This window comes from Chaetodon trifascialis, chromosome 23, assembly GCF_039877785.1.
Source record: "Chaetodon trifascialis isolate fChaTrf1 chromosome 23, fChaTrf1.hap1, whole genome shotgun sequence".
In the NCBI taxonomy this organism is placed as follows: domain Eukaryota; kingdom Metazoa; phylum Chordata; class Actinopteri; order Chaetodontiformes; family Chaetodontidae; genus Chaetodon; species Chaetodon trifascialis.
In genome coordinates, this window is record NC_092078.1 from 2,277,339 (window position 1) to 2,294,937 (window position 17,599).

At 44.7% G+C, this 17,599-nt stretch overlaps 2 protein-coding genes across 2 annotated transcripts; both read left to right on the forward strand.

Moving 5' to 3' along the window:
• The first annotated feature begins 2,498 nt into the window (after positions 1-2,498).
• LOC139351134 (endothelin receptor type B-like) lies at positions 2,499-7,070 on the forward strand. Its single transcript, XM_070992866.1, has 7 exons — positions 2,499-3,433; positions 3,885-4,012; positions 4,122-4,320; positions 5,568-5,720; positions 5,807-5,940; positions 6,223-6,331; positions 6,895-7,070. The coding sequence occupies exons 1-7, from the start codon at positions 2,690-2,692 to the stop codon at positions 6,991-6,993; spliced, it is 1,566 nt and encodes a 521-aa protein (XP_070848967.1). The 5' UTR covers positions 2,499-2,689; the 3' UTR covers positions 6,994-7,070.
• A 2,494-nt stretch (positions 7,071-9,564) lies between these two features.
• LOC139351138 (transmembrane protein 184C-like) lies at positions 9,565-14,592 on the forward strand. The gene is made up of 11 exons (XM_070992869.1): positions 9,565-9,752; positions 9,890-10,020; positions 10,635-10,671; positions 11,061-11,266; positions 11,387-11,461; positions 11,729-11,822; positions 11,907-12,019; positions 12,284-12,383; positions 12,478-12,555; positions 12,636-12,729; positions 13,020-14,592. The coding sequence occupies exons 1-11, from the start codon at positions 9,636-9,638 to the stop codon at positions 13,289-13,291; spliced, it is 1,317 nt and encodes a 438-aa protein (XP_070848970.1). The 5' UTR covers positions 9,565-9,635; the 3' UTR covers positions 13,292-14,592.
• Positions 14,593-17,599: the final 3,007 nt, after the last annotated feature.

Sequence of the window (17,599 nt, forward strand, 5' to 3'; positions counted from 1 at the left end):
GGGAAGATTTTGGCCACAAGTGCAGTAATATGGCATAAAATGCATCATACCAATAATAAAGGAGCAGAAGAAGAACTGATGTAAACAAAGCAGGAACTCTGTTAATGCTTTAAGATCTGGGCATCACATTCAAATTCACCATCAGCTGATGCCTGTGTGTGTGTGTGTGTGTGTGTGTGTGTGTGTGTGTGTGTGTGTGTGTGTGTGTGTGTGTGTGTGTGTGTGCATGTGTGTGTGTGCACGTGTGTGTGCGTGCATGTGTGTGCGTGCATGTTATCTGCCTGCATGGTTCAAGTCACGTAGAGCCTTCATCTGTTTACGTTTGCATTTACTGTAATTAACAAACCAACAACACACACACACGCACACACTGTTACACACGCACACACTGTCACACACACACACACACACACACACACACACACACACACACACACAGACATCCCACATATCTCTGCTGACACTCAGTGACTAAAATAAGATCGACTTCTCTGAAATACCAAATTTAGCAGAGACATTGAGGGAATCAGAACTTTCCGGGGTCAAAGGTCAGATGGATTTAAACAGAATCAGTCTGAGAGAAGGTCAGAGGTCACAGCAGCTTCTGTTCTCTCTGCAGATGGACGGACAGAGGAACGTCTGTAGGTTTGGGCCTGATGAACACACGTGTGCAAACACAACACGGACTCGTCGCTGACGTATGTTTCCACCTGAACGGCGTCATGGACAGCGGCTCATCTCACGAAACAACAACAAAAATAATCCCACCATCTCATATCTCATTTCCTGTTTGGACAAAGACGGTGGACCACAGTAACTTCTTTCACACTGATTGCAGACACAGTTCACGTCTTGGTACAAATCAGCTCACAGGTTAATCAATAGTTTTTACAGCAGCAGGTCAAACGACTGAGTGAAGATGTGATAAACCGACTGTGCAGTAAATTTCACTGGTTTTACGGCGTCCAGTTCGCTCTCGCTCTCGATGCTGTGCATGAATGGTCATGGCTCTTTGATGAGCAGGTGGGCCGACAGGTAACCAACCAGCAACAAGTAGCACTACATAGAGTTATCTACCAGCTGGTGAACAACGTGGAGCATTTCGCTGCCAAACAGCCAGATGTTTCTCTTAGAAGCTGGTGGAGACCAAAAGCAGAGCTAAAAGCAGTTGAACATGGACTTACATTCACCAGGTGGACGCAAACACGACTCCAAACGGATGCTAATGCTGTTATGTAGATGTGCAAGCAGCTGCTAGCTAATACGTTTGTCATGTCAACTTAAAGCAAATCTAAATTTTATAATGCTGAAGATCAATATTACTGTAAAAATAACACAAGTGCAGAGAGTTATAAAGTCACTCTGTGCTAACAGACTAATGTCATTTATACAGTAATATCTAGCTTAAGTTTGCTAACATTAGCTAACATTAGCCACCATAAGCTACTGGTCACACCAGACCTGTAGCAGCAGAAGCCGTAAGTCTATTAACTAACAGAAAATAATGCTTTTGTTTTAGCGACATTTAAACGTTGGAAACTGAGAGCAAAGAATTGAAGTCTTTGCTGAAACATGTTTAAATCAGAAAGAGCCAGAAAGAAAGCTGGTTTTCAGTAAACTCTGACAATAAACTCAGTCTGGAATCTGTTCAAACACCCCAATAAAATCAGATTTGTTGTTTAAATGCAGTCATAAATTTTACTGCCTCAATTTCCACAACATGGTTTTATAGACAAAGTCTTAAGTGGGAAAAGTTCAGAGTCGCTTGGTGTCAGAGTGTTTATGAGATGTTCCACTACGAGCGACTGAAGGAGGAGGAGGAGGAGGAGACGGAGGAGGTGACGGGGAGCGACGAAGGAGGGGGAGAAGGAGAGAAAGTGTGAGACGACAGCCAGCGAATGACATAAAGACGACACTGGAGGGAGGAGGAGAAAAGAGGAGGGAGAAGTGAGGAGGAGGAGGAGAGAGCGAGGGCGTGCGAGCATCTATGACTATCAGAGAGAGAGAGAGAGAGAGAGCAAAACCTGAGCTCTATCAGCTGGACTTCAACAGTTTTATCCGAGTCTTCTTCTGCTCTCGTTTGAAAGGATTTCATTCACCACAGAAGACAGAAAAAAACCAAAGAGGTGAGATTTTTTTACATTTTCTCTTTCTTTCAACATTTCTCGACATTCGTCCTGACGCATCTTTGAATTCTGAGGGAAGCGTCCAATTTTTACCACAACGGAGACATCATGGGACATCAGCAGAGACCGTTCAGCCATTCATTTCACAGGGAGCTGAAACAAGCAGTGCTCTAAGTTCTGTGTCTGAAAAGGTTTATTTTAAGCTCATATTTACGTTAAACTGTGAGGTTGGACTTTAAGGACTCACAGACTGAGGAGAGTTTCGTTTCTGCTTCAGCTTTTGCAAAGAGACGAGCGAAAACTCGCTTCAGTGAATCAGAGTAGATGTTCTGGAAATGAACCATCTTTTGTTTTCTTCTTGTTCTCCAGATTTCCATCTTAGAACCTCCAGAACCTCCACTCTGACCTCGACCTGGAGGTCTTCTAGAGCCTCCAAGACTTACTCCAGCTGCTTCTGGAGTCACAGCAGTGGGGTTTCAGAGAAAGTTCTGGAAACAGAGAAGGTTCTAGAACTGGTTTAGGAAGACATTCAGTGACAGGATCAGGTTCTAAAGTGGGTTCTAATGTTACAGGGTTCTGGAAATTGGTCTGAAGATACAGCAAGTTCCCGAAACACTGCAGGTTCCAACGTTTGCTTCAGATCTACGGTGGGTTCAGGAGCAGTCACCAGGATGGTTTCTGGAGGCACAAAAGTGGATTCAGCAGAGGGTTCTGGATTCAAAGCGGGACCCAGAACTGGATCCAGATTGGGTTCCAGAATTCCCTCCATGTCCAAGACGTTTACCGTGCTTCTGGCTGTCTGGTGTTTGGTGTTCATCGACGTGGTTGGTTGCCACAGAAACTCATCAGAGCCGCCTGAGACGTCAGATCTGATGTCGAACTTGGCTGATTTCCAAGGCACTGACACACCTCTTGGACCTGCGCTGGAGATACATCTGGAGCAGGAGACGATGAACAAGGCCCCATCCTCGCTGGAAAAAGGAAAGTCCAAACACACGAGCAAACTGGAACTCAAACCTGAGAGAAAGCCTTCGTCTTTCCCCAACTCCTCTGTTGGTGTGGTTCAGGTGCACCCGGTGACGCCCCCTCGCTGCCTGCAGGACACATCAATAAAAACAGCCTTCAAGTACATCAACACGGTGCTGTCCTGTCTTATATTTGCTGTGGGGATCATTGGAAATGCCACCCTGCTGAGGATTATCTACCAAAACAAAAGCATGAGGAATGGACCCAATGCTCTGATAGCCAGTCTGGCCCTGGGAGACCTGATATACATCGCCATTGACATACCAATCAATGTCTACAAGGTAGAGAGCTTTAGTATATTGTAGCTAATGCCCAAACAGGATATTTCAAAATAAAATAAGAGTATTTTTAGACATTTGATCTCATTGTAAATAACACTTTTGAGTGTTGGTTGAGTCTGGTTGTGGTTTGTCATTACTCCTCTCTGAAAGCTGTTTCATCCTCCATATTTCACCATCACTCTGTAGCTGTTGTTTCACTTGCTAAGACTGGAACATAGTCCACAGGAGCACAAATGCATCATGGGTAGAAAACAGCTTCCTGTACCGGCAGTGCGTGTTGTGTGTCTCAGTCAGGAGGTTGAGTGTTACCCTGATAATGAAAGCTAAAATATCCCGCTGACGCTGATAACACGCATGCACACTCAGACACTGTGATGGTATGTTAATCTGTGTGTGTGTGTGTGTGTGTGTGTGTGTGTGTGTGTGTGTGTGTGTGTGTGTGTGTGTGCAGCTCCTGGCGATGCGCTGGCCATTTGCAGACAGTGCGTTTGGTCTGTTCCTCTGCAAACTGTTTCCCTTCCTGCAAAAAGCTTCGGTCGGCATCACCGTCCTCAACCTGTGTGCTCTGAGTGTGGACAGGTGACACACATGATGATGATGACGACGATGATGATGATGATGATCATATACAATCATAAAATAGTACACACAGCGCAGCAATGACTGAAAGGGATACCTTTGCTCTCAGGTATCGTGCGGTGGCGTCCTGGTCGCGGGTGCAGGGCACAGGTGTTCCCACGGTGACAGCGGTGGAGATCGTGGCGATCTGGCTGCTGTCCATGGCGCTGGCCGTGCCGGAGGCCATCGGCTTCGACATGGTCACCTTCGACTACAAGAACGTTACCATGACGACCTGCATGCTGCAGCCCAAAACGCCCCTCATGGCTGTGAGTGTGTGTGTTATTGTGTGTGTGTTCATGTGCTTCTATAAGCCCTCATGCGCTCTCATTAACAGGCTCCATGCAGCACAGTGAGCAGCAGATCCATGAAGAGCTTCAGCGTTCCTGTAACCAAACATTGTCGAAGTGGCATAAAAACATGTTATTGTGTTGTTTTGAGTCCTGCATGGCTTCTTTTTGGGGACATTATGTTAAATTCAGCAGTTTCGCATATGATCAAAAACTGATTTTTTATGTTAGAAAGCTCAGTGTAAGATGGATTTAAATCATCGGACGATGAAGAGGAGTAACAGAAATGAATAGGTGAGTGGGTGAAAGCATAGAGTGGGTGGGGGGCTTAAATCCTGACTCATCTGTGTGACGGCTAGTCTCTGTGGGGGACATAAACTGACTCTTTGGTCCATTTCCACGCTCTCTTTGTTGTGTTTCAGGGCGAGGTCTCTTTAGTGCGACAGTTTAGATCATCAGTTCCTGTTTATATCTGCAGGTCGTGAATCTAAACAGTCCGTCTGCCCGGCCACTCAGAGCTGATCCTGGGTCAGCTGACCTGCTATCAGTATACTACCATGTTTTTTCAAATCACTTTAACTGCAGTCAGTAAACATTTTCCACGATGTCTCAGTTCCACAAAGAATTTGAGTTTTCCAGTTCAAATCTTAATGTAACGGTTGAGTTTATGGACAAGCTGCTTGTTCCAAACTCAGATTATGATCCAGCGGTTCTGGCATGTGGTTCTAGAATAATAATAATATGGTTCTAGAAGGGTACATTGTGCAAGAATCATTTGAGGGTTCTGTTCTGTCCTCAAAGATTTTTAGGTCTAATCTATTCCAGAAGCTTCCGGGAGGTGATGAGGTGATGCTTGTAGTAACTGTATGAGCGTCATCCAAGTTTAGAGGATTCCAGTGAGGGTTCTTCTGGGGGTTCTAGAATGATGAAGATGCCATACTGTATGTATGTCATTGTTAGTTCTAGAGGATAGTGAGGTTCTGTGTAGGTATCGATGTTGTAGAACAGAAAATGAAAAGAGGATCTTCAGGTCATGAGAAAACGTTTGTGCTTTTAGAGAATCTGAATCTCAGAAAGGTTCTGAGTGAAATGTTCAGAGAATTTAAATGATTTCTGTTCTAGACTCTGGATTTTCTTATCAAGCGTTCTGGAGATGTTGGGACAGGCTCTGGAGTTCAAACCTTGGCGGCTCTAGAACGTTCTGAAAGATGTTCTCCTTGTTCCAGTTCTACCGGGATGTGAAGGACTGGTGGCTGTTCGGCTTCTACTTCTGCGTACCGCTGACCTGCTCTGCTTTTTTCTACGGCCTGATGGCCTGCGAGATGCTCAGACACCAGAAGGGAAGTCTGAGGATCGTGCTGAGCGAACACCTGAAACAGGTAGAGCAGGCGCACGCGCGCCGCGAGGGCGGCCATTTCTCACGCTAATGCACGAGCCAGCTTCTGAGGCGAGTTTGTCTCCACAGCGCAGAGAAGTGGCCAAAGCCGTCTTCTGCCTGGTGTTGATCTTCGGTCTGTGCTGGTTTCCTCTTCACCTGAGTCGCCTGCTGAAGAGGACCGTCTACAAATCGCACGACGCTCACCGCTGCGAACTGCTCAAGTAGGTGTACAAACACACACAGTGCCAAGGAAAACACCCAGTATTCATTGGTTATTTCACTTCACAGGAATACTCGCTCTCATCAACATTTTCTTTTTATTTTACTTTAAGTACACTTTGCTGGTAGTACACACTTTCACCTCAGTAAGGCTTTCCTTGTCTACTTCACGTGGTACATGTGTATATGTTCGCAGTGTTGTGTCAGTACTGTCAGTGAAGTGTAGAATGAATGAATCCTTCTTCCACTCCTGACGTTACGTGCTCTTCTTCTGTGGTCTGCAGTTTCCTGTTGGTGCTCGACTACTTCAGCATCAACATGGCAACCATCAACTCCTGCATCAATCCCATAATCCTCTACTTTGTCTCCAAAAAGTTCAAGAACTGCTTCAAGGTAAAAACTGAACGTCGCTGTGCTCTGCGGTCGTTTGCCCGAGCAGCTGCGAACCTCTGCTTCTCCAGCGTGACATCACAGTGAGGTCACAGGGTCAGAGGGCGTGAGACGTAGATAGACGAGAATGAGGAAAGGAGTCACAGAAGGAAACGCGCTATCTAATGTTTTGGGATTGCAAACATCTTGAGGATAGAGAGCGACGAATGTGTAAACACAGAGAGGTCGTGGTCTTTGGTGCAGACTTGTGGGAAGTGACGGTCTGTTTAAAGGGGCACTCCACCGACTTCACAAACCAAGGTCAGTCTGCTCGCCACGAGGAGTCCGCCTACCCAAAGTCTGACAAAATAACCCTGATGACGTCACAGTGATGTCATCGGGGCAGGCGTTTACCAGACAGCAAGGGATGCATTATGAGTGTTTCTGGAGCATCTCAGCCTCTGTTGCTTCCAGTTTTTTAAATCTGTCTCCCTCAGCTTTGTTTAAGTGCGATACTAAATCGCTGGAGTCCCCCTTTAATCAAACTCACCCTCCGTCTCCCCCTCTCTCTCCCTTTGTCTCTCCAGTCCTGTCTGTGTTGCTGGTGTTATTCTGGCTCTCTCTCCAACAGTACGCTGCCTCTGCACCATGGGACGAGCCTGCAGTACAAACACACTGATCACTAAGAGGACGAGAGTCCACGTCTTCATCTGCAGGCAGCCAATCAGCCGGACCGAGAAACACTGCGGTGTGACTCTGTGACGCGACGTTCACTTTTACCTTTTCATCCTGTATTTATTCAGTTCTAAATATTCTATTTTATTACAGGCCGATTATTGTATGGTGATATCATATGTGGCCAAAAGTATGTGGACACATACTTGTTGTTTTTCCATTTTCATTCAGCAAATCCCTGCAGCAGGTTCAGCGTCAGGTGGACAGCCTGAAAATGATGTGATGTTTGGGTGTCCACTAACTTTTGGCCTTATAGTTCGTTTATTACTTTGTTTTATATGTACAATATTCCAACTCTACCTGTAAAGAAACAAGTCTGGAGTCTAAAAGCGCGCTAGCAGCCCCTAGTGGCTGAAGTATTCATTACATCCCATAATATGAAACCGCTAACAGTGTGAACATACAGGTGAGTTTTCTCGTCGTCCAGCATTGACTGAATGTTTTCCTTGTGATGGTGTTAAAGGAAGAGTCACCATAAAAAGTAAAATTCATCCTCTGAGCTTCAGGAAGTGTTGAAATATCTTTTCAAAGTGGAACGAACAGTCTGCCATCAGTCTGCTCTGAATGACTCTTTTTTATTAAGTTATACATGTGTGTTTATCAATAAAACTATATTCATAAAGCTGTTCTGGTGTGTGTGTGTGTGTGTGTGTGTGTGTGTGTGTGTGTGTGTGTGTGTGTGTGTGTGTGTGTGTGTGTGTGTGTGTGTGTGTGTTAAATGTCTGCTTTGATTCATTTTCCAACACTGCCCACACACGCTGTGTCCCCTTCAGGCCTCTGTAATCTGTGTTTACGTTGTGTTTTCGTGGTGCATTCACTGTCACAGTAAAATCAAGTTTATTGGTGGAAAAAATGAAAAGACAGTGATGATAAATGAGGAGGCTGTGCCGGCAGTGTGGACGGAATGCGTGTTAAATATCTTTCAATTAAGATAACTGAATTTGTGGGGTGAAAGCGCATTTTGTCTCCTTCCCTTGAAACACGTGACCGATCGAGTCCTGCGTCCTCCCCGTGACGTGGGCGCGTGAACACGGGAAACAGGAGGACTCCCACGGACGGCACCCCGAAGCCGTCGATTTTCTGACGGATTATCGATCTGTTTGTGATCAATCGGGAGGTGATCGGCCGGTGATCGGAGGCGCGGGCGGATCAAACGGCGCGTGATCGGGCGGAGGAGAGATGCGTTGCCTGGTAACAGAAACAGGACTGAGGAGGAAAACAGGCCGGCGGTCGCTGTGAGGAGCATCTTCAGCTTCAACGGTCCAAAGATCTTCATAATTCATGACTTCCAACATATTAGACACATTATCACACTCGGCCTGTCTTTGTCTCGTCGAACAATATGTTCACATTTGATTTTTTCCCGCTAATATTAACGAAAAATACACGAATACTTCTGTAATGTTGGTCTGTAATAACTCTGTGATGTTTAATGGTGCGTTTAAGTTCACGTAAGTGCATTTTACGACAATTATGTAAGAAAATGAAACGTTTCACGGCGTTTTTAACGTCCATGACACAGCAGTATTACACAGTACAGGATTTAATCTTTATGTCTTTCTGTATGCAGTATACCTGCAGAACACAGCAGTCAGTTTAAGCTGGAGTTAGTGAATATTTGGTGCTTTTAAATGTATTTTAAGGCTCTATATTGCAATATTATTAAGCATTAAGTAATATCATTGAAATGCTAGAGCACAAGTGTGTTTCGTTAACGATAAGTAATGTTAGCAACTATTTCCTGCTAAAAATATTCGACTTTAATGGACTAAAATTTGCTTTAAATGTTATATTTCACATTAGATGGACTATGTGCTCTTGCGGTTCTGATTCCACTAAATTCTGTTTATTTGAATGGAGACGCTTATTTGCTGCTTAACAATTAGCTTTAACTCCTACCTTGACCAGGTGTACAGAAAATTCATGTACAAATATGATTTTTTATTCTTTTCTTTCAGTTCTTGTATTTGTTGAATTGGATTTAGTGTCAAATTCACATTAATGTCATTTTATCTGAATGGTGCTCTGATCAGTACATTAGCTTAGCGTTGCAGTAGCTTAGTTGGATCAGTGTCATGTATGTATGCACACAAATATGTGCTGTTGACCGATAACAAAGCTAATTAAACTACACTGTGGTCCAATTTAAGCTGATTTGGATTTACATATTTCTGCTCCGAGAGGGTAAAAAATGCAAAGCTATGTTCAGTTAGCTAGTTTGTGCTAAAGCTAAATATCACATTTGGGATTTAAGGTATTTTCTATTTATTACTTAAGTATTTTAAACTTTATTGTGAACCAGACTGGGTCAGTCAAGCTAACGTGTTCCTCTGCGCTGCCGGTTCTTCATCAGTTCAAAGCCTCCCACAGACAATTCAACTAAACTTTATTGTCATTGCACTTGTCTACACCAAAACATGGTCTTGTCATTGCTGGATAACACACCAAAGTTAGAAAAACTACAAGTCAAAGAATTAATAGATAGTACGTATTTCTACACAGTTCAGTCGTATAACTTTATCTGTTCGTCCTCCACGTGCGGCCTGTGGTTTAGGATGTGCCTGTAGTCAACGCTGAGGGTGAAGCCGCCATCATGCCGTGTTCGTTTGCAGAGTGGAGGAGGTGGATCCGCCCGCTGGTTCTGGTCCTCTATGCTCTCCTGCTGGTGGCCGTGCTGCCGCTCTGCATCTGGGAGCTGCAGAAAGACAAGGTACACTTCTTTCTACATCACCTCCACCCGGACCAGCGGCGCCCTTGTCTCTGTTGAGCTCTGTGATGAGGAAGGTTTAGTTTGTGAAATGCAAACAACACAACTGTCCGTCAGCTCCGGCTCCTCTGCCTCTCCAGGTGGGGACTCACAGTAAAGCCTGGTTCATCGCCGGCGTCTTCGTCTTTCTGACCATCCCCATTTCACTGTGGGGGATTCTGCAGCACATCGTGCACTACACACAGCCTGAGCTGCAGAGGCCGATTATCAGGTACACACACACACACACACACACACACACACACACACACACACACACACACACACACACACACACACACACACACACACACACTCCACAGCCTCATCTCTGCTCTGACTGTTAAACATAACCATTTCACATGTGTTTACGGCTTTAAAGCAGCTTTGTCTGACGAGCAGAAACACAAACTGAGCCGCTGAAGCTGGAACGTTCTGTGTATCTCACGAGAGATTTCTGTGTGATCAAAATCTGCTGGTGGTGTTTGTTTTGTCCACTGTTTGTCAAATCTGATCAAACCACACCCACACGGGCCTGAAGAGGCAGATTAACAGAGCTGCCCTGAACTCATCACAAATATTAGCGACTGCTTTATTTTCCAGATCTTTAACTCTGATTGTTGCTCATTTAATCGTACTGTAGATAATTAATGTCACAGATACGCTTAAAAATTGAAACAGGCTGTTTCTTCTTCTTCTCACAAGAAAGAAATATGACACACGCACGCACGCACGCACGCACGCACGCACGCACGCACGCACGCACGCACGCACGCACGCACGCACGCACGCACGCCACAGTGGTATCCTGTATTGATGCTCTCGTCTTCTCTGTCTCTGCAACAGAATACTGTGGATGGTGCCCATCTACAGTTTGGACAGCGTGAGTCTCTCTCTCTCTCTCTCTCTCTCACACACACACACACATACATACACACACAGGAAGTGACAGTGATCTTTACACTCTATTACATTATGTTGCCATGGTAACAGACTTTAATTGGAGGCAATGGGACTGTGTCACAAGACCGAAGGTCAGGCTGACAACGTTATGATGCTCGATGGCAGCACACCCTCCTCTTTCTTTCTTTCTTTCTTTCTTTCTTTCTTTCTTTCTTTCTTTCTTTCTTTCTTTCTGTTTTTTTCTTTTCACCTTTCTTTCCTCCTTCATCCTTTCTCTCTGTCTTACTTTCTTTCTTGAATAATGTTTTACACATTGAAAATAATCCTCCTTCTTCCTTCCGTCCCCCCCCCCCCCCCCCCCCCGTCCAGTGGCTGGCTCTGCGGTATCCCAGTCTGGCCATCTATGTGGACACGTGCAGGGAGTGCTACGAGGCCTACGTCATTTACAACTTCCTGGTGTTCCTGTTGAACTTCCTCAGTAACCAGTATCCCAGTCTGGTGCTCATGCTGGAGGTCCAGCAGCAGCAGCCCCACCTGCCCCCACTGTGCTGCTGCCCACCGTGGCCCATGGGAGAGTAAGAGGACAGATAGGGTCACACATGATGGATGGATGGATGGATGGATGGATGGATGGATGGATGGATGGATGGATGGATGGATGGATGCTAAAGTGTTCCTCTCTCTTTGCCTGTCAGGGTGCTGCTGTTCAGGTGTAAGCTGGGAGTCCTCCAGTACACCGTGGTCAGACCCGTGACCACAGTCATAGCTCTGTAAGTTTCCTACTACACTCAGTGTTTCATAGTGCACTCTTTCTAACATGTGACTGTTTGCTACTGACACAATGATAACAGTTAGCAAAGTTGCTAACTGTAGCCAGGTGCACAGGTAGATTGGTGACAGGTGATAGTATCATGATTGGGTATGAAAGGGGCGTCCTGGAGAGGCTCAGTCACACACAAGCGAGGACACGCACACACATTGAAGTGTTTGATGTGAGAAGTCGATGCTTCCTGTGTTGTTTCCTGCTCTGTCTGCAGGATCTGTCAGCTCTGTGGAGTCTATGACGAAGCCAACTTCAGCTTCAGAAACGCCTGGTCCTACCTGGTCATAATCAACAACATCTCACAGCTGGTAAAGACACACCAGTGTACACACACACACAGCACTGGATGTTCTGCTGTCACTGGTGTTAAGTGTCCGTCTGCCTCTCTCCAGTTCGCCATGTACTGTCTGGTGTTGCTGTACCGAGCTCTCAAAGAGGAGCTGACTCCCATCAGGCCTGTGGGCAAGTTCCTCTGCGTCAAACTGGTGGTGTTTGTCTCCTTCTGGTAAGGATGGAGGACGGAGAGGGTCATCTGCTGCTTTACGCTGTTCTGTATCAATGAAAACTGAACACACAAGACATTTGAGGACTTTACGTCTTTTATAAACCAAAGAGTTAATCAACAGATTAATCAATAATGTAAATAATTGTGGTAGAAGTATTCACATCCTTTACTCAAGTGAAAGTACTAATATGACACTGGAAATACTCCACTTTGAGTAAAAGTCCTGCATTCTGAACCTTACTCTCTGTCTCTGTCTGTCTTCAGGCAGGCGGTTTTCATCGCGTTCCTGGTGAAGGTCGGTGTGATCTCCGACAAACACACCTGGGACTGGGACAGTGTGGAGGCCGTGGCCACTGGACTGCAGGTACACATCATCAAACACGACACACACCCCCCTGCCAACAAGGCAGGTTTTTGGATGAGGTCTGGTCTGACCCTGAACTGTTTCATTGATACAGGACTTCATCATCTGCATAGAGATGTTCCTGGCTGCCATCGCTCACCACTACACCTTCACCTACAAACCATACGTACAGGTAAACGCCCATCCGTCCATCCGTCTCTGAATCTGTCTATCTCCTCTAATCTTTTCGATTTGTCGTCTGTCCACATGCAGGAAGCAGAGGAGGGATCGTGTTTCGACAGCTTTCTGGCCATGTGGGATTTCTCTGACATCAGAGCTGATGTCACAGAGCAGGTGCGCCATGCAGGTGAGCGTCTCCCTCAGATTATTCATTATTGAGTTTGGAGATCGGAGTCCATTAAACTCATCAATAATGGGAAATCATTCCTCTTCTTTATTACTTATTCAATCATAGTTTAACTTAAAACTAATGTACATTTCACTTCTTTATTCTCACCAATGTGGATTTTATTTGTTATATACTGTAACGATGATGAGAAGGACGTCTGGTTTTGGTTTTAAAAAAAACAAATATTAAAAAGGTGCAAATCCAAACTCCGCCTGCAGCTGTGGTAACCTCTGTGCCCCCTCCCTCAGGTCGTACCTTCCTGGGTCGACCCAACAAGATGTACTTCGGGGTGGCAGCTCGACCGGAACACACCGAGCACACCGGCCTCCTCACGGCCACCTCCCAGGACGCCGTTGCCGTGGCGGCCACATCGATGCCCTCCTCCCCTTCCTCGAGCGGGCGGTACCAAGGCCTCGGCCACACCCCCGCCCCACACTCCATCTCCGCCCCCGCGGGGTTCACTTCCTCTTCCTGGGAGGACGACAGCGACAACTCGCCTCCTGAGGCGGGTGGCACCTAATAACAGGATGACACCACAGGAAGTACACATGTGGGTGCGGGAACCTTCTCTCTGTGCGCCCTGTGCCCTCGTGCTTTGATGTGCTTCGCGGCCATGGACAAAGAAACTCTCAGATTGTGTGTTAAAGTCAGGAGAAAAATACAAACGTGAACTCTCGTCTCCAAATTTGTGAAAAGAAGCTAATTCGCGGGTGGATTTTATCAGGACAAATCAATGGAAATCAAATCAGAGAAGAGACAGAGTCCGCACTCTGTGACGTCAAAGCCATGTTTGATGAGAAGTGTATTTTTAAGATAATTACTCAGTTTTAAATGTTTGAAATCGGTATTTTGATGTCTAACGATGTCATTTTGATAAATGTATCTCCAGCTGTCGAAAGGATATTTGATGTTTTCATCAGAAGAGGAGGCAGCTCGCTGGATTGACACCCCCACAGTGCTGAAGTGTCCTTGAGCTCGGTCTGACTGTTTGTTCTGACTCATAATCAATAAAATAATCTGTAATAATCATAATCAATCAAAATCTCATAATCAATCACCAGAAACTGAGTTACTGCTTTCATTAATGTCGGTAAAAACAGCCCCCTGAGGACGACGGCTGAGCTGAGGCTGAATGTCAACAGCTTTGCAGGAAGTGTTACAAACTACAGTTTTAGCCTGGTGGTGGCGCTACATGAAAAGTTGAAGGGTCATGAAAGTTATTACAATTCATCCTGAGGGGGACACAAATGTCTGAGCTAAATTTTGCACCAGTTTGCCTAAAAGCTGGTGAGACATTTTACAAAATATAATAAACCTTAATCCATCCAATAGCAGCTGAGACATTCCACTCAAAGTGGACCAAAGTGGACAGAAAGATTGACTGACGCTAACGGTTAGCAAGTTGGCTTCTTCCATTGAGTTTGGTGCTGTTAGCGCTCTGTCCTTCAGCCTTGAGGCGTTTAATGATGGTTTAATTCCATTTTTCTGCTTCAGTTTCAGGGTTTTGCAGCTGCATGTTGACTCGCTGTCACTCAAGAGATTTCAGAAACATCTACGAGCTTCGACTGAAGGTCTGACTGCACGTCTACAGCTGATAACGGGCCTGTGTTGTTACTTCACTTGTTATTAGCATTTTTCTCCACAAGGTGACACTAAAGGTCCTTTAAAAACTGAAAGCCTGCAGCTTCATTCAATAGCACAAAATAATAATAATAATAATAATAATAATAATAATAATAATAATAATAATAATGCTGTTCAAACCTCATGTTCTGGTGGAAACAGAGACAGACGGGGTCTAATTAAAAAAAGATGATTTTCATTTGTTTCCCTTAATTAAATCCCTCTGAGGCTTCTTAAAGGTGATTTTTGTTCTTGTTTAAATCATCATCACGAGCTCTGTGAGGCTCAGAGAGCGAAGCAGAGCGAAGCAGATGCCACCCAAACAGATGTCAGCTGCTGTTTTCAACACTAGAAATAACAAATGGGATGTTAGAATCAGTTTCAACAGGAAGAAGGAAGTTTCAGTTGACATCTCCGTTTTTAACGGCAAAACCACCTGAAATACCATAAAGAGAAGTGTTTTAATAAGGAAGCACAGAGGAAGGAGGTAAAGGCATTTGGCAAACATGTAAGTAGCTTTTTTTACGTGTAAGTTAAGCTGATTTAAAGCTTTAAAGCATCTGATTGCTGTAAATGTAAGTCAGGAAGTCGTCTGCTTAGTTTCTGTGTGTTTGTCGTTGCTGTGCTGCTAACAGACAAAGAAAACCAACAATCTGAATTCGTTATGACTGTTGACACAAAAATTTAACCTCACATTAACTGCCAACATACTTAGAGGCAGTGCAGAGGACACAACGACAGGAAGGACAGATACAAAGACAACACCATAAGACGGCAAGCTTGAGAAATATAAGGAAACTTAAATGTATACGTGGAGCTGCAGTCAGGTCAGAGCTTCATTAAGGCTGGAGGATTCAGAGGTCAAAGGACATAATTCACGAAAGGTTTCTCAAGTCTGAGGAGTCAGTAAAGACAGCAGAGGCTGCTGGCGTGACTGGAGGAAGCAGAGTCAGTGGTAAAAGTACGAAAAGCACACTGTAAAAATACTCTAATACTTACAAGTTCTCCACTGAAAATGTTGCATAAACACAAGGATGGAAGAATAATGAGGAAAATGTGCTGAAGCAAAACGATGATTGTGGCTCCTGCATTCATGTCAAAGCAGGATTTCCTGTGTGAACCTAAAAAACAAACGGCTCAGTCAGAATCACACCTTTTATGTTCTGCTCTTCAATTAATGACTGCGTGATGTGTTCAGGGACAGCACTCTGTACTTGTTGTTGTAGTACTTCCATCACTAGATGGCGCTATGCTAACAGGCAGCAGGCTCAGGTTCATCATCACCTGCAGGGTCTATGATGAAGAGTTTTGGTTTCTGTCAGTGTCGGTGCTGTTGCTGTTTGTCCTGATGAAGAGGGGGGAGCCAAACACGACCTGAAACCGAAAGTAACTTCAGCAGATCGGGACTTTCCACTTTCCAGCACTCCGCTGCGGTCTTTGTTACCTGTGCTGACCGAGAGCACACCTGGATAACACAGAGACGAGGAGACGAGCGTCTTGAAGGTGAAGGTCCAGCTGATGTTTGTGACTGTGTGTGGTAGCTGGTGTGAGGTCAGCTGATCGGTGTGTATAACTGGTGTGTGTTTTTGTGTGTACATTGGAGACTGCTGAAGTGCGCAGCAGATAAAACTGTTTGGAGGTCAGTGTGAAAAACGAAGCAGACTTCACGGAGGAATACGAAAGCTGCGCTCAGAGAAGAACGCAGCTTTAAAAACGCGTCTTTAAAAACGTTTTTAATTACCAAAGTGTTCGTAAACAAACCGCAGTTCCACGGAAGCGCTGACGTGGCTGCGGGTGATTTCCAGTGACACAGAACTTCACCTAAATTTGGTCACAAGTTTGTTGTTGTTGTTGTTGTTTCTGTGTTCCGGGCTGAGCCATATATAAAAATTCATTTCAACATATTTGTGAGGAGTGACGTTTAATTGTGACATATTGTTGATAATGCAGCTAAAATGAGCCAGAATGAACAATAAACAGGTGGAAAATCATCAAATAAACTGATTTAAAAACTGATAACATGCTGGCGTTTGCCCTCTACAGACATTTTGAAAAGTCTTTTTGGTTTCTGATAGTTGTGTTTCAGCTGCAGCAGTAGAGAGCTGAGAGGAGCAACATGAAGCGAAGGTCCTCTTCAAGGTCAGTCAGGTAATAATAACAGCGCGTCATAAAGGGGCAGCTGTGATGATCTGAACACCAGAAAAACACTGTCAAATGTTTTTTTAATGTAATTCTTCCATTCAGTCAGAGTCCCACAAAAAGTTTGCCAGCTGTGGTGCACTGAATTGTCTCAGTACGTTTGTATGTATCTTAGTTTCTCGAGTTCTTTGAACGCAACAGTCTCTTCTCTTAATAGTTCAGCGAAGAGTAAAGATGAGTCCCCCAGTCCCAGCCGTGTCTCGATGAAGAGGGCTGCATCCATGTATGAGCCGATGAACTTTGCTGCCGACAAGTCAGAACTGTAATGATATTAATGTACTAATGAATAAACTCACATTTGTTGGTTTTAAATGTGTTCTTGAATGAGTTACTGACTAGATGCAATAGCATTTATTATGGATGCAATTATTTTTCTACTTTCTATTTTTATTCCCTTATATGTCTCCTTTTATATTCCTGATACTGTTGCTGCTGAGAGTTGTCTTATCTTTTATCTTAAAGGTTATATCTAATAGATTTCTCTCTTTAGTTCACCATTGAGTCGAACTGAACCCACAGCACCCAGTGCTGTCTCTATAAAGAGCGATGCCTCCATGTATGAGCCAATGAATTTTCGTGAAACGACACAAAGGTAACCTCATTTAATGTTTAGGCAAAATATTTTGACTTAAGACAAGCTGTAGTTGTCCAGGAATTATCTACCACCCTGTGTACAGATACATAAGCTGTAATCCTTCAGGAAAGTCGTCTTTCTGACAAAAATAGAAAGAATTATCCCAAAACTGAACAAGGACATAACTATGGTCGCAAAACTGATAACCTGTCAAACTGTGACCGTGAAAACAAAAACGTATGTGATGTAGCAAAGTGTCACATCTGCCAGGACTAATGTGTCATTGGTCGATCACCCTACAGCCAGCCAACAGGAGAGCCGTCCAGTTGTTCAGTGTGTAAGGAGGTTTTGAGGGATCCAGTCCATTTCGTCTGTGGACACTGGTCATGCAAACAGTGTGTCAGCTCAGACTGGGACCAGTATGATTCACCA